At 38.0% G+C, this 23529-nt stretch overlaps 2 protein-coding genes across 4 annotated transcripts in view; one reads left to right on the top strand and one right to left on the bottom strand.

Moving 5' to 3' along the window:
- Positions 1-22164, bottom strand: part of AOX1 (aldehyde oxidase 1) — an 81671-nt gene extending 59507 nt beyond the window's left edge. Inside the window, exons 1-10 of one of the 3 annotated variants that reach the window (XM_058187534.1) lie at positions 22094-22164; positions 17713-17770; positions 17187-17283; positions 16261-16369; positions 15101-15227; positions 13765-13826; positions 13433-13534; positions 7041-7121; positions 5325-5469; positions 4379-4471 (exon numbers count right to left, since the gene is read on the bottom strand). In XM_058187534.1, the coding sequence (XP_058043517.1) occupies positions 4379-4471; positions 5325-5469; positions 7041-7121; positions 13433-13534; positions 13765-13826; positions 15101-15227; positions 16261-16369; positions 17187-17224 (757 nt within the window). In that variant the 5' untranslated portion in view covers positions 17225-17283; positions 17713-17770; positions 22094-22164. Of the gene's footprint in view, positions 1-4378; positions 4472-5324; positions 5470-7040; positions 7122-13432; positions 13535-13764; positions 13827-15100; positions 15228-16260; positions 16370-17186; positions 17284-17712; positions 17771-20513; positions 20650-22093 lie in introns of those variants that run through there. The other 2 variants (XM_058187525.1, XM_058187541.1) reach the window with 2 other exon arrangements.
- Positions 18220-23529, top strand: part of KCTD18 (potassium channel tetramerization domain containing 18) — a 60336-nt gene continuing 55026 nt past the window's right edge. Inside the window, exon 1 of the mRNA XM_058187651.1 lies at positions 18220-19489. The gene's annotated coding sequence lies outside the window, so the exon portion shown is untranslated. The remainder of the gene's footprint in view (positions 19490-23529) is intronic.

Here is a 23529-nt window from a genome sequence, read left to right on the forward strand (position 1 = left end):
TTTGTGGCGAAGGTTGTAGAGAGTGTGGTGGCACGGCAGTTCCCTCAGTACCTGGAGGAAGCTGTCTATCTAGACCCATTCCAGTCCGGCTTCCGGCCCGGGTATAGCACGGAGACAGCTTTGGTCGCGTTGGTGGATGACCTCTGGAGGGCCAGGGATAGGGGTTGCTCCTCTGCCCTGGTCCTGTTGGATCTCTCATCGGCTTTCGATACCATCGATCATGGTATCCTGCTGCGCCGGTTGGAGGGGTTGGGAGTGGGAGGCACCATCTATCAGTGGTTCTCCTCTTACCTCTCCGACCGGTCGCAGACGGTGTTGACAGGGGGGCAGAGATCGGCCGCGAGGCGCCTCACTTGTGGGGTGCCGCAGGGGTCGATTCTCTCGCCTCTCCTGTTCAACATCTACATGAAGCCGTTGGGCGAGGTCATCAGTGGCTTTAGGGTGAGTTATCATCTGTACGCTGATGATACCCAGCTGTACTTCTCCACCCCAGGCCACCCCAGCGAAGCTGTCGAAGTGCTGTCCTGTTGTTTGGAGGCCGTATGGGTCTGGATGGGGAGAAACAGACTCAGACTCAATCCATCCAAGACGGAGTGGCTGTGGATGCCGGCATCCCGGTACAGTCAGCTGCAACCGTGGCTGACTGTTGGGGGCGAGTCACTGGCCCCAACGGAAAGGGTGCGCAACTTGGGCGTTCTCCTGGATGGATGGCTGTCGTTTGAAGACCACTTGACGGCCGTCTCCAGGAGAGCTTTTTACCAGGTTCGCCTGGTCCGCCAGTTGCGCCCCTTTCTTGACCGGGATGCCTTATGCACGGTCACTCATGCTCTCGTCACTTCTCGCCTGGATTATTGCAATGCTCTCTACATGGTGCTACCCCTGAAGTGCACTCGGAGACTTCAGTTAGTCCAGAATGCAGCTGCGCGGGTGATTGAGGGAGCACCACATTGCTCCCGGGTAACACCATTCCTGCGCAGCCTGCACTGGCTACCTGTGGTCTTCCGGGTGCGCTTCAAGGTTTTGGTTACCACCTTCAAAGCGCTCCATGGCTTAGGGCCCGGGTACTTATGGGACCGCCTGCTGTTTCCACATGCCTCCCACCGACCCGTACGCTCTCACAGAGAGGGTCTTCTCAGGGTGCCGTCCGCTAAGCAGTGTCGGCTGGCGGCCCCCAGGGGAAGGTCCTTCTCTGTTGGAGCACCTACCCTCTGGAACGAACTTCCCCCCGGTTTACGCCAATTGCCTGACCTTTGGACCTTTCGCCGGGAACTGAAAACTTATTTATTTATCCAAGCGGGACTGGCCTGATTTTTAAATTCTAAATTTTTAATTTTTAATTTTTAATTGTAATTTTACTGGGTATTTTATATGGTCAATTGGACGGTTTTAATTTCGGCCTTTTATTGAATTGTTATTTTAATATGTATATTAATTGTTTTAAATGAAGGCTATACACTGCCCTGAGTCCTTCAGGAGAAGGGCGGTATAAAAGTTTAATTAAATAAATAAATAAAATAAATAAATAAAAATTCAAACTCAATTTACGGACTACAAATTAAAGAACCTTTTTCCAACAGTGACCACTGCATGATTGATTTTCGTCTCAATATACATCCATACTTAAATCGTCATAACAACAGCATTCCCAAATATAACTTCAAAAAAGCCAATTACAACCTTATAAACAACGATCTTTCATTTCTGGACTGGCAAAATCTGTTTGCAACCTGCATAACCGCTGAAGACCACTATAGAGTCTTCCTACTTGAAATCAATAGAGTCATTAAACTATATGTTCCACAAATGACTACCATGATCAGGGAAAACAAACTACCCATATCAATAAAAAAGCTTCAATCAAAAAAAAATCCCTCTGGAAAAGAAACAAAAAGGGCTATGTTGCAAATTTCAAAACTGCTACAGAAATATATGCAACCAAATAAAAACTGAATGCACAAATTACCACACCAAGCAAGAAGAGAACCTTCTGCACACAAATTCCAATCATGCCTTTTATAATTTTGTTAACAATAAACTTCAAGACTCTAGATCCATCCCACCACTAAAAGATTCTAACAACAAAGAATGCAATGACGAAACAGTTAAAGCAAACCTCTTCAACATTTTCTTTGGCTCAGTTTTTGTTAACTCCGATAACACATATCCGACATTCCACAAACGTACCAGCAATGATTATGATGACTTAACTCATATAGATTTCACAGAAGATAATGTTGGAAAAGCTCTTCATAACTTAAAACCATCGCTATCTATTGGACCCGATGGACTATGTGCATACTTCTTAAAAAAACTTTCCATTAATATAGCAGAACCCCTAAGTATTATCTTTGATAAAGCTTTCACTACCAGTTCCCTTCCCAAACTTTGGTCACTAGCCACAGTCATCCCTATCTTCAAAAAAGGAGACCCCAGCTTAGTCGAAAATTACAGACCGATCTCTCTTTGCTGCGTCACCTGCAAAGTCATGGAATCAATCATCAACCAATCCATTACCTCACACTTAGAAACTAACAACCTACTCTCCAATAAACAATTTGGTTTCAGGAAAAAATTATCATGTAACTTACAACTTCTCCACTGTAAAAACATATGGACTACAAATCTTGATCAAGGCAAATCAATAGATGCAATCTACATAGACTTCTGCAAAGCTTTTGACTCAGTAGTACACAATAAACTTCTCCTAAAACTAATATCCTATGGCATCTCAGGACCCCTCCACAAATGGATATCTGCTTTTCTGTCTAACAGACAACAAGTGGTCAAAATTGGCAATGCTTTATCAAATCCTGTTCCTGTCAAGAGTGGCGTTCCTCAAGGCAGCGTCCTTGGACCAACACTCTTTATACTATACATTAATGATCTTTGTGACCATATCTCAAGTAATTGTGTTCTCTTTGCTGATGATGTCAAACTATTTAACACCACAGACAATACTTCTATCATTCAAAATGACCTTGATCATCTAACCGCTTGGTCTAAAAATTGGCAGCTCCAAATTTCAACCAGCAAATGCTCAGTCTTACATATAGGAAAAAAGAACCCAAACACTAAGTACATACTAGATGGACATTACCTTACAGACGACTCCCAACCCGTTAAAGACCTTGGAGTTTTCATGTCAAATGATCTAAGTGCCAAAGCCCACTGCAACTACATAGCAAAAAAAGTTCTAAGAGTTGTAAACCTAATCTTGCGTAGTTTCTTTTCCAAAAACACCACACTACTAACAAGAGCATATAAAACATTTGCTAGACCAATTCTAGAATGCAGCTCGCCTGTTTGGAACCCTCACCACATCTCTGACATCAATACAATTGAACGTGTCCAGAAATACTTTACAAGAAGAGTTCTCCATTCCTCTGAAAACAACAAAATTACTATATAATCTTTTTGTATGATACCTACATATATTGTTGTGACAAAATAAATAAATAAATAAATAAAAACATGGTGTTTATGTAGGCATGCAACTACTCATATTGGGCCAGGCTGGGGATGCCTTATCCACAGCAGAGGAAAAAGAAGGTAGAGGTCAGCTGGGGGCGGTAGGCCAGTGGAGCGCATAGAATATCAGGGGCTTATGGGGCTTTGTGCTGCAGTGCTGTGGTAGCTGACCATGGGGTGAGACTTGAGGTGGCACTCCTCAGCAGTGCCAGGAACATTACAGCAGAAGTAATGGCCAGGGGATGAAGGCAGCCAGCTGAAACTGCAAAAGGCTTCAGGTCTTCACTTCAGATCCAGCATTGCAGGTGCTACCAGCACCACTAAGGAGTGCCACTTTGCAGGGATCGGGGATCAGTGAATACAGGCAGGTGGGGGAATTGAAATGCCCCTGTTGTCATAAGTGCTAGTGGGCAGCTAAGCACCAGAATTTTGATCAAGTGACTACAGGAGAATTATAACAGCTGTAACTGTGGGGACCAGGCCATTCATTCAGCACCACCATAACTTTGAATGGCTATTGAATGAACAGTCATTAAGCAAAAACCACCTGTACATTCTAAACCTTTCTTTATTCAAAGGCCTTCTGCAGTTCTTTGGCATGGAGCTCGCTGATCATTGTCATTTTGCCACATTTAATAATCATTCCTAATTACAATGGTGATGAAAAGGTAATATAACCGATCCTCACATTTACAACATTTGCAGATCTGTAAAGTTAAAAAAAGCTGAAGTAATATCATAAGCATAGTCATGGTTTCACTCAGTGACCACCTTACTTAATGATCAAGTTATCAGTTCCAATTATGGTCACTAAATGAGGACTACTCGTGAAAATTATATTTTGTTGCATCTATCTCCAATCACTTTTGCTCCTTATTTAAAATGGACATGTCCCACAACAGCAACGTACCGTTCTCTTCAATGCTGGTGACATGCAGTTCTGGAACCCTTACAGGATGGAGGAAAAGGGGATAATAAACATCCAGAAGTTTCCTATCAAGTCCTAATGGGGAGAAAATTAGAATCAGAGGCCAGAAAGAGAAGGCAAAACCAAATCTTGGGCAGCACAAGCAATCTATGCAAATGTTTACCGTGCAGAATAGCTGCCAGATGAACCTGAAATGAGTTCTGGGGACAACCAGGAGTAACATATATGGGCATATAAACTTTTGAGAGAAAAGCATGTTGTAAGTACATAATAAGCTTGAAGCCATTCAGGCTGTTCTTTTGTACTGCTGAGCTTGAAAACACAACTGCCACCATCATGCCTACTTCTATTCCCACAGAGCTATTTTAGACAGCTAGAGGAGGGCCATGCAACTTAGTGGAACTTTGAGATAGATTGCTTTCATTTTGATTTCTCTTCTGGCAAAGTAAGGGAATCACATTTTTAATGATCTCCTTCAATTAAAAAGAAGAGAAAAGCTGATGTTTTGTGTAAAAACAGTAAAAAGCATAACTTTCTCAGCATGACCATTTTTTGCATCAGGGAGTTTGGGGTTGGTTTTATAAACATAGCATATTCAAATTATATGCCCTCCTTGTTTCCTGTCGTGGTACAGATCTTTCTGTTACTTCATTCTCCTGCTCGTTTAAGTCTATACCTGGTAAATTATCTTTAAAAAGGTAGCTTGTAATGTTTTGTATCACCACTGACCAGATCAATGTACCAAGAACTTCTGTTTTCTGTTACTGCAATAGTATATCCATACCATCCACAAATACACGTACAGGAAGGAAGGGAACTCAGCAACTTCTTCTCAGTGAGTGCATTCAATAGTTTGCTTTATGCTTCTTTCATCACATCGCATTTCCTCATGTCTGATCATGTGACATATGGGGCTCGATCTACTTACCTACACATGTATTTCCTATAACAAGAGGTGCTTGTGGGTAGGTAGCCTTCAGATGGAGAAGCTCTTTTAGAGATGAGGGAGAAATCCACGTTGTCCTTTTTCCATTGAAAACCAGAGTTTTCCCCTTGTTCTCTTCAGCTATTCTCTGTGAGGAAAGGCAACACTGATGGAGACTGTACATACACTTAAAGGTAAAGGTTCCCCTCGCACACACGTGCTAGTCGTTGCCAACTCTAGGGTGCGGTGCTCATCTCCGTTTCAAAACCGAAGAGCCAGCGCTGTCTGAAGATGTCTCCGTGGTCATGTGGCCGGCATGACTCAACGCCAAAGGCGCATGGAACACTGTTACCCTTCCACCAAAGGTGGTCCCTATTTTTTCTACTTGCATTTTTACGTGCTTTCAAAATTGCTAGGTTGGCAGAAGCTGGGACAAGTAACAGGAGCTCACCCCATTACACGGCAGCACTAGGGATTCGAACCGCTGAGCTGCCGACCTTTTGATCGACAAGCTCAACGTCCTAGCCCCTGAGCCACCGCGTCCCTCCCACTGAGTAACACTTAGTGTTACTCAATTAGTGGCCTTTTATACATAGCAGAATCACCTCCAGGGCATCTACCATTTCTGTGTCTCTTCTGCGGCTGTGACATATCCAAATAAGTTGGTGATTGATGGACATGGATTAATAGACACAGAAGGACCAAATATATGTATAATTCAGTTTAGTAGCATCCATCCATGTTCATGGTTCTTACTGCAGGAGAGCCATATTTCTTTTTCATGAAAATGGGAATGATGCGCCATAAGCTACCCATGCAACTGTTTTAGAACAAGTGGCACTTTGTGTGGGAATTTCAGGTTTGCTTTGCAAAAGGGATTTAAATAATATCGGTGCAATCTTGGCCATTTGTTATTTTGCATTGACAGCCTGGTCATCATGTGAGCCCAATGGCTTTTTAGTTTCTAATAAAGGAGAATATTTGTAACTCAGACTTGAAACTGAAATGAGGGGTCCTTGGTGCCCTCTGAACTTACTTGTTTTCTTACAGACATTTCATTACCTGAACTAGGTAACATCATTGGTGCTAGTCAGATTAGCACTGATGATGTTACCTACGGTAGTTAGGATGATGAAACATCTGCAAGAAAACAAGCATTCCATTAAAACTGCAGTTTTAGACTTTGTTTTATTTTAAAAGTTTGATAAAAGCCACTTCTGTAGATGGGACAGAGATTTAAAAATAAAAATTGATCATTTTCAATGTTCACTTGTGCGGCTGCTCAGTGACAAATATTCCCCATATTTTTTTTAAACAAAGAAGTCAGCTCTGAATGTCTTATCTGCTAACTCCTTCTGGCCTGCTCATAGTTAAAGGAAAGAAGATTGGGATAAGTTTTGCATTGAAAGTTCTACAGATTTAAAATTGCTTTTAGCGACTAGCCATAAAATGTTAGTAGTCATTAATGATTAAAACAACAAAATTTGGGAACATGGGGAATATAGTTTCCAAAAAAGTTGCCCTAAAAAAGGAAAAGAAAAGCGCTGAACTGAGAGGAGGCAATTATAATCAGCAGAATGGGCCAGAATAAGAAAAAAATGCTGCTGTACCATACCATGGAGTTCCACCTATAGCATCACAAGTCAATAGGCTAAAATACAGGAAATCTTGTAAAAGATTGTAAAACTTTACAAGCTGAATCAAAGATTGATCTCCTACCATTAGTTCAGGAGGAAATATGTAATCCTGGGTTGGATCCTTGGGATAGAATTTTTCTGGCTTACATAGGCCTGAACAGATCTAAAAGAAAATTATTATCATATCATATCATACCATACCATACCATAGCATACCGTACCGTACCGTACCGTACCATACCCCATACCGAGATTAAAAATGGATGTGTAATTTACAAGAGTGGTTATTGAATGGGATAATTGGATTTCCCAAAATATACTAAGCTGCTTTAGTTGACTCACTTATATATACCACTGTCCATTTAAGATCCTTCTTTGAATTCAGATGAATGCACAAGTCACTTGCATACGTTGTTTGCCTTACTGATCATCTTACCAGAATAATGACATTTTGTTATTTACCCATTAGACCCAGTCATTTCTTTAACAATAACATTTCCAAACTAGTCTGAAAGGAAAACAGAAATACGACCATAAACACAGTCACAGTTTCATTTAGCTACACTCTGCTTAACAACCAAGTTGCCAATCCCAACTGTGCTTGCTAAACAACGACTACCTGTAATTATGAATATTAGGCAGCATTTTTTATAAATAAGTGTGCACGTATTACGCTATTTTTTTAAAAAAAATTGGGAGGGACTCTAAATCACCTTCCCCAAATGGATGCTGTATTTGCTTTCAACTCCTTTAATTACTTAGCCAGCATGATCCTAAGTGAGGGACAACATTCAGATGGAGGCATGTCCTCTAGGTAATCATGTACAGTTGATCACTTTAAATATTGTTTGTAGAAAAGCAGCTATAACATTAATGATGAATGTAACTATTTATCCCATGCAGCCATAGTTAGTGAACCAGTACTATTAGGGTGACTGAGGATACTCAATCCTAACCTGCACTTTTCAGTAAGCTGATACGGACAGGCAATAAACAGGTATGAGTATGCTATTGCTACATATTAAATTTAGCTGGGATTGTCTTTAAGCGCTCTACCATTTAGCTTTTATAGTAATGGTCCATAAGATGATCTCAACTTATTCAGTGTCCAACGGCTATACACACCTGCTCCACCTTGTCACTGATACAGTGCAGGTTACTTCAGTAGAAACATGTGCAATACTGGCTTGAATTTCTAGCTCCTATAAGCATATGATTCTTTTCTATTAATGTAATTAATTTGGTATGGACGGAACTAGCCTGCTCTTTGATAAATAAGTGCGTTTTTCACAAACTTAGGTTATGCAGGTTGCCCTATTGAATGGAAGCTAGCAATGAATGCAATGAAATCAGACTGTAATAGTTGCTACAGAACACGGGAGCAAAACAACTATGAAATAGGCAGAAGCGAGATGGTACCAATCTATAAAAGGGCACTAAGAATGATCAATGCAGCTATGAGCCTATGAGCCTTTTGAATGTTGTTAGCAAATTACATGCTAAACATCTATCACAAGTTCCAAGACTGGATAGAGATTTAGAGGGAAGGCAGGCAAGATTCAAAGAAGGAAGGTCAACACTAGACCATATTTTGGTACTCTACCATCTCGTACAAAAATACACTTGTAAAAAGAACTCTTCTCTTTTCAGAGCCTTTCTAGTTTTTAAACTTTTTGATTCACTTTGATTTTGATTCACTTTCCAGGAACAGCAAAAATAAAAAATACAACTATTTATTTATTTATTTATTTATTTTATTTTTTAGATTTTTATACCGCCCTTCTCCCGAAGGACTCAGGGGGGTGTACAGCCAATATAAAACAATAACAGAGTACAATTAAAACAGACAAGTTTAACTTATTGACAAGTGCCTCCTCTTTCTATACAGAAACAAAACCCCACCTTAAGAGTGAATGCAATACCCAAGGGTCCCTCTCTGGCACAGTAAGTATTCAGAAAGGGGTGAACACAGATGTACTCTTGCCCTCTTTTTAACTTGGATGTCAGTTCAATAGTAAGCCTTGTTCATTATCCAGATTTCTATGTGGATAAACTAGCAGGGTGCAAAATCCCTATACTCCTCTATGCTGTTGCTGCCGCCATAACTTTATAAACCCCCATGGGGCTGAAAAGAGCAATAGTAGTAGTATTTTGGTACTGCAGAGAAAAAACCTCTGGTTCTTAATTTTGAAAAATGTAAAATTCGGATCGTTCTAGTAGAGTCACACAACAAGTAGAAGTGCACAAGTTAGGGTGTGTTACTGCATTCTAAAAGCACTTGGAAATCATATCACATCACATAATCGCATAATGCAGCCAGCTCTTAGATCTACAATTGCTATTATGTGCTTCTTTTATACAAGTGGTGGAGAATTAATCCTGTGGCATTAAAACTGGCCCAGATCCTTTATGGGGCACAAGTAGGAATTTATGTGAAGAAGGATGCACTGGGAACAGCGCAAACAAAATTTTTGAGATCAATCCTTGCTACACCCAATCCCAATTAATACTTGAGACAGGAATGCCTGCAACCTAACAAAGGCTTGGAGGAGGAGGATAAGCTACTGGCTGAAAATCTTTTCAGTTGGATCGACACCTTGAATTTTAATAGATATTTTTTTTCTTTTTCCTGGAAACTGGCCATAGAGGAGAAATTGGTAGCATACAGACATTATATTTCATTCCTCATTTATTTAGGATATTTGTTGTTAGTTGTGAAGTCGTGTCCGACCCATCGTGACCCCATGGACAACGTCCCTCCAGGCCTTCCTGTCCTCTACCATCCTCTGGAGTCCATTTAAGCTCATGCCTACTGCTTCAGTGACTCCATCCAGCCACCTCGTTCTCTGTCATCCCCTTCTTTTTTTGCCCTCAATCTTTCCCAGCATTAGGCTCTTCTCCAGTGAGTCCTTCCTTCTCATTAGGTGGCCAAAGTATTTCAGTTTCATCTTCAGGATCTGGCCTTCTAAAGAGCAGTCAGGGTTGATCTCCTCTAGGACTGACTTGTTTGTTCGCCTTGCAGTCCAAGGGACTCACAGGAGTCTTCTCCAGCACCAGAGTTCAAAGGCCTCAATTCTTTGGCGCTCAGCCTTTCTTATGGTCCAACCTTCACAGCCATACATTGCAACTGGGAAAACCATAGCCTTGACTATACGCACTTTTGTTGGCAGGGTGATGTCTCTGCTTTTTAGTACGCTGTCTAGATTTGCCATAGCTTTCCTCCCCAGGAGCAAGCGTCTTTTAATTTCTTGGCTGCAGTCCCCATCTGCAGTGATCTTGGAGCCCAGGAAAATAAAATCTGTCACTACCTCCATTTCTTCCCCATCTATCTGCCAGGAATTGAGAAGGCTGGATGCCATGATTTAGGATATAGGCAAGCCAAATATCAGTTCACTCAGAAGGTAAGGGATATGGAATTTCAGGTTAACAGGTTGCCCCTGATGGTAGAAATTGGATACAGCAAATAAGAGCACTTGGGAACCAGAAAGGTATCTATACAATCTAACTTCCCCCAGGGTGAGATAGTATTTTTTAAACCCAGGCATAAAATCTTACCATCTGCATTGCTGTAAGGCAGATATTCCAAAATCCCATTAACCGAGTATACCTGCCCATGTGGCGACAAAAGATCAAAACCATTTCACATACATTACTACAAAGATCTAAAAATCTATGTAGTAGGCTGTATTGATATTATCTTTCCCATCTTCTCATCTTTCTCCTCTTTCCTACTACCTTCTCCTATTGGTATCTATTATTTATCACTTGTTATATCTTATGATTGATTATTGTAACTATGATCTATGACCTATCAGTTTGTTGTCTGCACATACGCTGAGAGTTTATGCACCGGAGACAAATTCCTTGTGTGTCCCATCACACTTGGCCAATAAAGAATTCTATTTTGCATTGTAAATTGTATAGGGATATCTGATCTGTTTAAATTCTCCACCTACTATGTAAATTTTCAGGAAGATCCAACTGTTTCTAAGTGAATCTTCTTCTAGAAATTCCTGTGCAGTAGTCAAATTCTATTTTACCACAATGAAAATAAGGCCTATGGGGATAATTGTTTCTGCATTATTTATCACTTTAGATTTAACACATACTAGCTGTCTTGTTGTAGATTATCTATATAATTAAGTAATTAATACACTTCCTATTATAGCAGTGTGTGACAGTTGTAAGTATTGTTTTATATTTGTTATGCTAGTAATTAATCTATTGCATTTTATTTTAGTGTTGTTTTTAAATTTGCTGGTTGTTGACTAAATAAATTATTATAATTAGGTGAAAATGAGGCTCTGATGGAAGTAGCTTATTGGGGATAATGGCTATCTAGACAAGGCCAGTGAGAGGTCTTTCTGTGTTCTGTGATTAGCATTGTTAGAATTTATTTATTTATTTATTTATTTGTCACAACAATATATATAAGCATCACACAAAAAGATTATATAGTATATAAACATATATATGAGGAAATATAAGGAAGTATAAGCATATATATATATATATATAAGAAGAAAAACAAGAAAAACAATAGGACAGGAACGGTAGGCACGTTTGTGCTCTTATGCGCGCCCCTCTTAGGAATGGGATGAGGTCAATAGTAGAAAATTTTTGGTTAAAGCTTTTGGGATTATGGGAAGAGACCACAGAGTCAGGTAAAGTGTTCCAAGCACTGATGATTCTGTTGCAGAAGTCATATTTTCTGCAATCTAGATTAAAGCGGTTGACATTAAGTTTAAATCTATTGGTTGCTCTTGTATTATTGCAATTAAAGCTGAAGTAGTCTTTAACAGGAAGGACATTACAATAGATGATTCTATGAGTTAAACTTAGGTCTTGTCGAAGGCGACGGAGTTCTAAGTTTTCTAAGCCTAGGATTTCAAGTCTGGTGGGATAAGGTATTTTGTTGTTTTCAGAGGAATGGAGAACTCTTCAAAAAAAAAAAAAGAACTCTTCAAAAACAATCCTGTACTGATAATGTTAGAGTTCTTTAATTATGAGTAGAAAATATTCTCTGTCAACTTTTCTAAAGGAACTGAGAAAGCAACAATAGGTTTTCGCTTTAATCTCCTCAAAGTACCTTAATTCTTTAAAAAAGAAAAAGAAATCACAAACACTATTCACAGAATGGAATTCTGCTGGCAACGCTCGATTTTCCTGTTCCAGATCTAGTATCAAAACCAATCAACACCTGGATTTTTATGCAGGTTTTTGGCAAATAACTTCCTCTGCTGTTTTGAAAGGTGTGGTGAACATTTTTTAATTTAAACATTGTTACATTTGAGTCCTGTCAAAGAGTTAATCAACAAGTTATACAAATCACAATACCATCCTTGTCAGAACTTGTCTCAGCACAAAACAGCTTTGGAAGGCAAAATGTTTAGACAATCCTTGGAAATCATTTCATTAAACTAGTGAATTACAAAACCCATAAATCATGCATCTTTTTTACTGCTGATGAGATTTCACTTGACTAGTGAAGCAAACTAGTCTCCTCTTCCCCTGAGAATTATATTATTAATATTATTAGATTTCATTTAAAATTAGATTATATTACTTCTAAATATAGGTAGAAAATTACTATTCCAACTTCTGAAATAGCAATGCATGGATATGACAGTATATCAACTCTTGATTTTAAGACTGCAATCTTATGTCTATTTATGTGAAAATAAACTTCACTGAACACTTCTGATTCAACAGGGAAAGGATTCAGATATCATTGGATCAAAGATTTGGCAATTTCCAATGATTTTTCATAGCAACCATAGGTAAGGCTATGAGATGTAGGCTTCAAATGCAGATGATCAATAAATGCCAGAATAGATAGAAAAAAAACTAACTTGTGGACATTTGGATGTTATGACACAATCTCTGTGGCTTATTTATGTCAGATATTAGGATGCAAGTACAAAGAGCTGTGAACTAGCACAGATGCCAGTTGTCAGCAGGGTAAAATCTAATAAGGTTAGTAAATGTCAAAACCTGAAAAGGGAAGGATATATTTCCCAATTCAAAATCTACTGTAATCATTAACATCTTTTTATGTCCCCTATTCAGTGGTGGGATTGACCCGGTTCTCTCCAGATTGGGCAAACTGGTAACGGCGATTGCGGGAGACTCCATCCACCCGCCCGGATGTAATGCGTGAGCACTGCATATGCACAGAAGGCCGTGTGCATGCACAGAGGAGGCGTGTGCACTCACATTTGCGAACCGGTAAGGAAGGTAAGTGAATCCCATCTCTACCCCTATTAATTAATTAGGCTGTAATTAATGTAGTGGCTCTTGTCACATATATATTACAAGCCATTTCCAAGGTAGAGGGTATCATAAGAAAGAAATCATAAGATTGGGAATCTAGACATCTATAAGATTGATATATACCACTCAAAATAAACCCTTTAGGACTTGCATCATGAGCTCATTCATGAAAGCACAAAAATCATAAATGCTGTAGCATACCTGTCCTCTTTTTAATGATGGATCTTCTGCATAATTCTCTTTCTCTTTACTCTCCTCTTTTTCCATGCAACATTTCCCACTCCCTGCCAATGGGCAGCATTCCTAAGAAAAGAATTCATTCCATGATATTCAGGAATATTATCATAACACTGGAAAGAGAGCTAGAGGGGGTTATTTATTATTGTTTTCAATTATATTATTGTTGTATATTTCTTTGTGGTCTTTACAAAATAATCACTTCTTCTATCCACTTTTGCAATAGAACAGCATTTTCTTCCATTAATGGGCACTTTCAGCAAAATCAATGCAATGATCATCCATTGTTTTCTTACCGAAGAAAAAGCACTAAAGCTGTCCAGTATAGGTCTGTATCCAGTGCAACGGCACAAATTACCTGGAAGAAATGATCACACACAATAAATTTATTTTAGTGATCAATATGTATTTTGTATCCTCCTTTTAATGCATGTGCATCACTTGGGCAAGTTCACAGTAATTATAATCAACATAAACTGTACATAATTTACAAAAGAAACAAACTACTTCATACTTTATAAACTACTTTTATAAAAAATTACTTCATAAGAGCAAACCAAAGCAGGAAGATAAACTTTTATTCAGAGCATAGAAAGAATGCAGCAGTTTTTCTTCCTAATAGTTCTCTGTAGGCATAGGGTTGAGCTCCATGGTGGAAGTGCTTCCCCTCTGGTCAAATCTTTGCTCCCTTCAACAAAATAAATCTGTAGATTAAGATTGTTCCCATAAACAAATAGAATGTTAAAGGATACACAAAGAAGGTAGCCTTAACCAAAGTTAGAATTGTTAGAATAATTAATCAGTGGAACAACTTGCCTGCAGAAGTTGTAAATGCTCCAACACTGGAAATTTTTAAGAAAATGCTGGATAGCCATTTGTCTGAAATGGTGTAGGGTTTCCTGCCTGGGCAAGGGGTTGGACTAGAAGACCTCCAAGGTCCCTTCCAACTCTGATATTATTATTATTATTATTATTATTATTATTATTATTATTATTATTATTATTATTATTATTATTATTAATCAAAATGTGATTACTTTATTTATTTTAATTTATTAAATTAAATTATACATTAATTTGTGTATATGTTTTGTGCCATTTGTACTTCAAAAATATTTCAAAATATCTAAGGCCAACTGGAGCCAAGACCTGGGTAGAAGATTCAGTCATTGGTTATTCCCACTTTATATTTTATATATTTTAATACAAGTAGAGAGTAGAGAAGACAAATATTGGAGGTAACTGGTAGCAGAACCAAGTTTGGGAGGCCTTGACTTATGACCACAATTGAGCCCCAAATTTCTCCTGCTAAATAAGACAGTTGTTAAATGAACTTTGCCCCATTTTACGACCTTTCCTGCCACAGTTGTTAAGTTAGTAACATGGTTGTTAAGTGAATCTGGCTTCCCCATTGATTTTGCTTGTCAGAAATTTGTAAAAGGTGATTATGTGACTCTGGGACACTGCAACTGTCATAAGTGTGAAAAACGGGAATAAGTCATTGTTTTCAGTGCTTTGAACAGACACTAAACAAATGGTTATAAGTTGAGGAGTACCTGTAAAATTAGTCACTTCTTTTGGTGTATGTCTAAATGACTAAAGAGCATGGAGAGAAAAATATTGTCTGCCTACCATCCAAAGATGCAACAATCTGCTCCATGCTGGGTTCAGGATGATTTCTTAGGAGAGAATACATAGACATCACCATCCCAGGAGTACAGAAGCCACACTGAGAGCCAAAACATTTTGCCAGCCTTTCCTGGAACCAAAATATCTGAATTTATGATCCACAGGAAAACATTATCTTGCAGATATATTTATTACTATCTTTTCATAGCCTGGATGCAATGCAATGATTTATTTATGAATTGTTATTCTTATGACTTTATTATTCAAACTCTATACTGTATATACAGGATTTCTAAATTTTTTTTTGCTGATTATTACAAAAAGCAATTAAGGATCAACTTTTACTTTTTCAAAAGAGATAATGTTGTTGTATATACAACTTACAGTATGTCTAAACTAAGGCTACAGAAATTGTCACAACTGCTCTTTCTCCTCTGCTGCATACACTGCATGAATCTTGAGCAAAAGCTGCATCGCAAGGGCTGATGCCTGTACAAATTTTCACCGCATGCAGTGCAACCTCTATGCTACACTTGTTTTTAAACTATAGCCTGCAGTGCAAGACTTAAGAAAAAATCTCCCTAATTGTTTTATCTCTGTATTACAAATCTCCTACATGCCCACATTTTTTATGCAGGGTCAGTGCCCAACTTGACAATTTGCCCTATTTTTACTGTCAAAATAAATGAAAATGTTTCTGAATGTGGAGATCTTACCCTAAAGGATCCCATGGGAACAGAAATCAGACAAGTGCATTGTCATTTGGAAATGCCACATAAAAATTCAGTTACAACCCTTTAAATAATCTGTCATAAACCTGATCCTACATTGCCAGAGGTACTAGGGGGCCTCTTCCCTTCTCTGGTAAATGTGGGTCACAGCTACAGCAGCAGATACCTTCTCGCATATATCAATGGAAAGGAAGGATTCTGTGATGCAACCACAACAGCCAGATAAGGAGAACAAAGCAAAAGAAATATTTAATGAGATGGGAACTAAGGAAGTTGGGAACAGGAAACTGTTAGGAGTTATTCTTCAACTCAGATGGTATGAACTAGGCTTGAGAAAAGCTATAGGTTCAAATTCTCAATTAAGTTTTGAAAGAAGCACTGTAAGTCATTGTATCTTCTTAACTGGTTTAACCACTTATCTATTATTCTTACCTGTATAGGATTAAGTTTGGTCTTTGTGGTTCCCACTCCTTCTACAGTAGTTATTGCAGCACCATGGATGGAGCACAATGGAAGTAGACAAGAGTTGGCTGGATAATGACTTTGGGATGTAAAGGAGAGTAGTCACATGCATAAACATTAAAATAGTTGTAGATGATCTCCACACCATTTAATCTGACATGCTGTCCATTTCATAGCCTTCCAGAGAAACCCTACTATTGGGCCACTACCTTGGAATAATATTTGCTATGCCTTGAGACAAAGTTGATGCAAATTTATATTAAACATCCGTGTATTGATTTTCATTAGAGATATGATAGAATTCAAAAATAATTCCAGTGATTTAAATTGAAATAAAAAGCTGTGAGAAGGGAACCTGTGTGCTTGGTGGTCCCCTGCAAGACCTTTGCTTTCTTTCTTTTTTTTACACCTTCTTACTTTCAAACCAGACTTGGACCGGACAGCCATCAGGAGAAATTAGAATAGCGGACATAGTACCAAATAGGATTGAGTTAAAGCATGTTTTCCATCAATCACGATTCTCCAATTATAAACTGTTCTTACTTTGGTAATGATTCAAAAGAATTGCAGCCAAGAGAAGTGCTACAGAGATCCACAAGCATCCCACCACCTTATATAACAAGGAATACGGGAAGGGGCAATGAATATCTTCTGTTCAAGCACTGTAGCTTGAACAGGTTTATTGTTTTAACTGAAACTTGGCATCCTTAAACCCATGTGGGCCCACTAAAATTCCAACCGCTTTACTACTCTGTTTTGGTTATTCTTGTCTGACAGAATTATTATTTTTCTATCTGTATTTCCACAATTCTTTGGGGTGAAAACAACATCAGAGAGGTTCCTTAACTTTGCATAATCTTTAGACAGAATTCAGCTTCCCCCTTTCTGAAGGATACTGTATCTTTCTGGTTTCAGGATTATAGGCTGATATCATCACAGTACAGGCCCCACAGCCTCCAATTCCACAGCCATATTTAGTTCCAGTCAGGTTGACTGATACAGACATATCGTTAAGGAAAAAAACCCCGATTCCCATCTAAGTCTGCACATTTTGCCAGAACAATTTCCCCATTGCTTTCAATTTCCATAGGGAGCAAGTGGGAAGAAAATAAATGCAGGTAGTTCTCGATTTACAGCCACAATTGGGCCCAGAATGACAATTGTTAAGCAAGGCAGTTCTTAAGTAAGTCACGCCTGATTTTACAACCTTCTTTTTGCCACAGTTATGAAGCAAATCATTGCGTTAAGGGAATTGTGTGGTTGTTAAGTGAATCTGGTTTGACTTTGCTTGTCAGAATAAATACGAACCAGAAGGTACTGTTTTCTTAGGAAACTGAGGTTTACTTTGGTTACAAGAAAATTATCATTCATTTTGCATAATCAACAGAATTTATTATGTAACGCTATAAAGAAAAAGGATACGTTCCTTTCTCAGGTAATTAAGCAAGTATTCTTCAGGATCAGGATAATTGTCTGTCACCTGCATTGAAAGAAGATTTAACCCTTATAAGGATATAATGCACTTTCCCCCAATAGGCTTAATGTTGCTTTTAACAGTGAAAATTTATACCATATACTTTTTCTTTCCTCTTACTTAGGCTTAGCATTACAGGCTTACAAATCTCTTAGCATGTTTGAATTAATTCAGCTGAGACTTGAGTCATCTGTTAATAGAGAAGACAATGCAAAGTTGTTTGAGCTGTGGACCTTCAGATACAATAAGACTATTAGGATAAGAAGGGGACAGGTGGGACATGGCATAAGCCATTAAAAAATTATAGCAAATCAAAAGATAGAAATAGATCTTCTTTCCTTTTGTCCTCCCTCCCTCCCTCAGCAATATAGCTCTATTTACATTTTATACTCTGTGCAATGCATGAAAAATTCCTTTCAGAGTTGATATGTTGATGGGAACAAACCAGCATAAAGTTCTGTTAAAAGATTTCTACTCTGCCGTAAGAAAACATCACTGTACATATAGGTTTATAAACATTTATGATATGAAAACGGTTTTATTTTTTGCCTCTCCTTACTGATGCCTTCTGTAATATAGAGACCATTTGGAATACAATACAATTTTAGATTAAAGGGACTTAGGCAGGTCCTTCTAAAGGTTCTTCTTGTTTCTAATTAAAATATTCAGGGAGTAGTGCTGTTATTCACTCTTCCTTCTGCTACTTCTGGATTATTTTATTACTCAAATGGCAAGTTAAGACTGGCTGAGCTGTGATATCTATAATTTTTTACTCTGATAAACTCTGGTAAAGCCTCAAGGCACCATATTTACCTGAGTAGGAATGAACTTGAGGCAACACCTTAAGTTCCTTCAGGTGTTTACTTATGTTTCTAGACTAAATCAGACGTTTCTCCCAAATATATATTGTCTCATCATATCTCCAAATTAAAACTGCTTAAGGTGAAGAAAAATCTGTGAGTTGTGTGAGAGCAGTGATACAATTAAAAAGAAAAACATTATCAGCAACCCAATTTTAGTGATCTTTTCTTTCTCTTTGTTGGATTTAGAAACAGTCTTCCAAATTGTGGCAAACATTTCTTAACATGATTATAGATTTTTTTTTACAGGAATTTGCCTCTGTAGTTGGGTGCATTTTGGATTGCTGAGCACTAGATGATGACACTTATGATTCCATTGGGAACCATAAATAATATTTGGGAATCATAAACAATGGTAGAAGACTGGTAATATCTATATTTATGTATTATAAGTGGTAGCATTTCCATACTTCTTATTCTCATTTATTACTAATAGGGGCATTGTATATAGAACTATTACAGTATTAGCATTGGTGAGGATCTCATTTTTTAACCTCTTTGCTGGAAATTCCTTTTCTTTCCTAGAGATTTACCTGTATTTAGCACCTACTCATCAGTATTTTGCATTCATTTTCTTAACTTATTCTTAATTATTTATTCTACTGCTTGTTGCAAATATAATTGTCAAAACTTAGCAAAGAACTGATTTTTGGGCAATTGGTAACAGAGGAAAGTTTTGAAAAGATTTTCACCCATTATTCAAATATGTTTACTGAGTGAGCTGAAAGTCATTCCAGCTGCAGAACCTAAACATGCAAAGATAATATCCTCTGACTGGAACATGTTCTAGTTATGGCATGTTTGCAGAAAAAAGATCAAGGCAAAAAGACTGCAAAATGTTAACACACTGGGAATATGAATGAAGGTAAGTTGTTTCCTGGGCATTTCTTTATATTTTAATACCCTGTTTTGTGCTTTTACCACACGGTATTAGCATTCTAAAAATATAAAAAAGCAAAAATGTAGTTCACTTCAGACCTAAGGGATGGGGACATTGAAAGTTTCACATTTTAAATCTCTCCCTCAAAATTTTCTAGTTGAAAATTCATAAAATATATTTCTGGATGCCTTCTTGTTTTCTTGCATGTGTCGTGCAAACTAAAGTTCCTCTTGAGAATATGGGTGGAAACTGATCAAAGAAAGAAGCAACTTAGAACTAAGGAGAAATTTCCTGACAGTTAGAACAATTAATAAGCGGAACGACTTGCCTGCAGAAGTTGTGAATGCTCCAACACTGGAAATTTTTAAGAAAATGTTGGATAACCATCTGACTGAGATGGTGTAGGGTTTCCTGCCTGGGCAGGGGGTTGGACTAGAAGGCCTCCAAGGTCCCTTCCAACACTGTTGTTATATTATATTATTAATATCAATTTGTAGTAAATCTGGCAAAAAGCTACTTAATATATTTGTAAATTGATGCTCTAAATATAAAACTGCATAAATCAGTTTTAAATAAAAAAAGAAATATTATCTGATTTATTTCTTAACAACTTTTCAGATGATTGTTTAGCAATGTCTTAATTAGCTTAGTCTTGGCAAACCTTTACATTAATTACAATGGTAAAATAATAGTTACACAATATAACAAAATCATTTCTGCAACAGTTCAGTTCATTTAATTGGTTTAAGATCACTGTATTCCTGTCCTACCGGGCTGCATACAAATACTTGGGGGAATAATTTTACAAGTCAATAAATATGTCGCATTTATGTAGTTTTATTTCTGTGTAAGCAATTACTATTGCATGTACACAAATCTGTCCCTCGTACTGTAAAGATATAATCTATTGCAAGTCAGAATGAATCACTGTGCAGTGTCAGGAATAATATAGTATCATAAGGCATTTCTCACCTTCCTGAATTTTCTGTTAGAGAAAATAAATACTTACCTTCCTTCCATTCACAAAAAATAAAAGCTCATCTGATGGTTGAGGACAAGCCATTTTGTAATTGAAAAGCACACTTTAAGAACTACCAGGAGTGAATGAAGGATTATGCAGTGGCAGTCAGTTTCTAAAAACTAAGCGACAAATGATATAAGGAGGGAGGAGGAGCCTGAATAGAATTATTCAAAATCTCCTTGGAAGGTTGTTTTTCTTCATCTTCAGGCATTTTTTATTTAGTTTATTTAGTTGGATTTAGTTGGGTTTATTTAGTTGGAAGAATTTAACACTATTTAGATGTAAATCAAGTTTATTTATTTATTATTTATTTATTTATTTATTTAATTTATATACTGCCCATCTCCCGAAGGACTCAGGGCGGTTTACAGCCAAATAAAACAGATTACACAAAAAATTAAAAGCATTTTAAAAATCTAATTCAATTTAGCTGAAAAATTTAAAACTATAATAAAACCATGATAAAACCCATGTTAAAATTAAATTAAGCCAGCCCTGCGCGATAAAACAAAAAGGTCTCTAGTTTGCGTCGAAAGGTCCGGAGGACAGGGAGTTGACGTATCCCCGGAGGCAGCTCATTCCAGAGGGCAGGTGCCCCCACAGAGAAGGCCCTCCCCCTGGGGAGTTACTTTAAGAATCACTGCACTAGGTTAAGTCTAAAGTTCAAGAATTGGGAAGAAAACACTATCTGGACATTTTCCTTAGAGGAAGTCATATTCATTTATTTCTATTTCACTTGCAGGTGTTCTAGAAGGTAGGGAATTTTAGGAAGGGAAACATCTAGGAAAATGATGGGAGAACAGGGGACTGTACAAAAAGTAAGGGATGAAAACAACCCCTCTCTTTCCTCTGCTGGGAAATTCTGCTAGATCACAGCCCAATGAAATGGTACTCATGACTGAATCGGAATCATTCGCAAGGCATTTTCCCAGTCCTTTAACTGGGTGAAATGGTGCACCATAGGGTAAAACCTTTTGAACAAGGTACGTCAAATGGGCTAATTTACAGAATGCATTCAAAATCCAGGACTCAGGACTCCCATAGAACTGAAATTTGGCAAATTTTATAAAACTATTTATGACATAAAGTTTAACATAAAACCCTTTGTGACATAATACAAAATGTCACAAAACATTTCCTGTGCTGATGTTTGATTTTACTATATAGTTCAGCATAAGCTATTTTCAAGGCAATACATATCTGAACATATCCCAACTTTTCCAGTGAAGACAGTACATTAGAAGCTCTGTGACTGCTGACATCATTGAGAAATCTGGTAAAGAAATCTCTCTGAAAAGATGACCTACGAGTCATAGGTTTTTCAATACTTTGCTGAAAACCCTATTTCAGTACAGTACAAAGTACAATATTAATTTAATTTAGGAATAGGATTACAGTATATGCTAACATAACCATTAAAAACCAAGGAACAATTTTACACTTGTTTCCTTATTTATAACATTTTTAGACTACCTGAGTTTCAAGGAGTCTAAGCTGTGTGCAATGCGAGAATATAAATTATTAATTACAAATTACTATACAGGATGATACAAAACAGGCATAAATACCTTGGCTCTGAAAATTTCGCGATCAGTTCAAAAGCCAGTCTGCAAAAACTGCTGTTATTACTGGATTGAAAGCTATGCAAATGCAAGTCATCATTGCCTGGAGGCAAGTTGTTGAGTTATTGAGCAGGATACATCAGTGAGACTGCTCAGTTTCATGTCTTCTTCCTGTTATACCTTGAGGTAAAAGGGAACCTTCAGCAGACACTCCTTTGTCACCCATTCTGCATGGGAAGAAGTTACTTGCAAAAGGCTGTCTATTAGATAGCCAGGTCTCTAGCTACACATGAATGTATAAATATTGAGCAGTATATGAATTGCACTTAGCAATAATTGATAACCAATGCTGTTCTTGCGCTAATATTTGCAGCTATTAAACATGCACAGACCATGGCTTTTTGGACCAGCCAAGTTTCCAATGGTCTTCAAATGCATAAAGTAAAAATACAGAAATCCAGTTATGAGATGCATCCTATTCCAAGTAAAGGTCTCATACAGGGGTCCCCAACCCCCAGTCCATGGACTGGCACCAGTCCATGCCATGCCAAAAATTACACCATGCAAACAGCAAAGCCTCATTGGCGGAATGCAGGCAGCACATGAAACCACACCTCTTCTGGTCCACGGAAAAACTTCTCTCCATGGAACTGGTCACTGGTGCCCAAAAGGTTGGGGGCTACTGCTCTACTAAGCAGTCCAAAGTTGGGCCATAGCTGCCTGGCCACAGATTCTACCTGTCCATCAGGAGCTGTGAGTCCAGAAGAGCCCCAAGTTGTGGCTCTTCTTTTTCTGGTGAAGAATAATCTATCTGAAAATCAAAGTTGGTATTATCTTGGTGTCAGTAGCCACAAGAGTATTCAGCCACTCTGTTTTGTTGGGTTCCTTCCAATTCAAGCATGGGCAGTTTCCACACACTGCAACAACTTTTACTGGATCTCCCATTCAGCTCAGGGTGACATTATAAAGATGGGTATCACATGCATATTGATAATAGCTCCTCCTGAACAAATGGGTGAGTTCTTCTAGCACTTTCATGTAGATGTTCAATGGGACTGGAGAAATGACCAAGAACTAGAAATAATTGATTTCTATGGAGAAATATTATATCATATGATCTTCATAAACAGGTTGCAGCAGATGGAGGTTTCTGTATCACTAAAAACAAGAAGTATATCTGGCACTTCATACCTGGGATGGTTTTAGCTCTTTTTCCATGGGAGAATAGTGGTTATTCCCATGGATGTTTGCACAACCCATGAGGAAGGACATTTGACACTATGAGGCAAGTCCCAACTTCCATGTTTCTTGTATCCTGATATGGAACTCACTTGAATCTCCACAGTGGACTTTTATGACTACCATAGGTAATAATTTTAAATTAAAAAATACTTTCTGAAGAGGAAAGCATTAAATTCTCACTTCACCTCTCTTGATTTACT

Source organism: Ahaetulla prasina, chromosome 1 (assembly GCF_028640845.1).
Source record: "Ahaetulla prasina isolate Xishuangbanna chromosome 1, ASM2864084v1, whole genome shotgun sequence".
NCBI classification, from domain to species: Eukaryota; Metazoa; Chordata; class Lepidosauria; order Squamata; family Colubridae; genus Ahaetulla; species Ahaetulla prasina.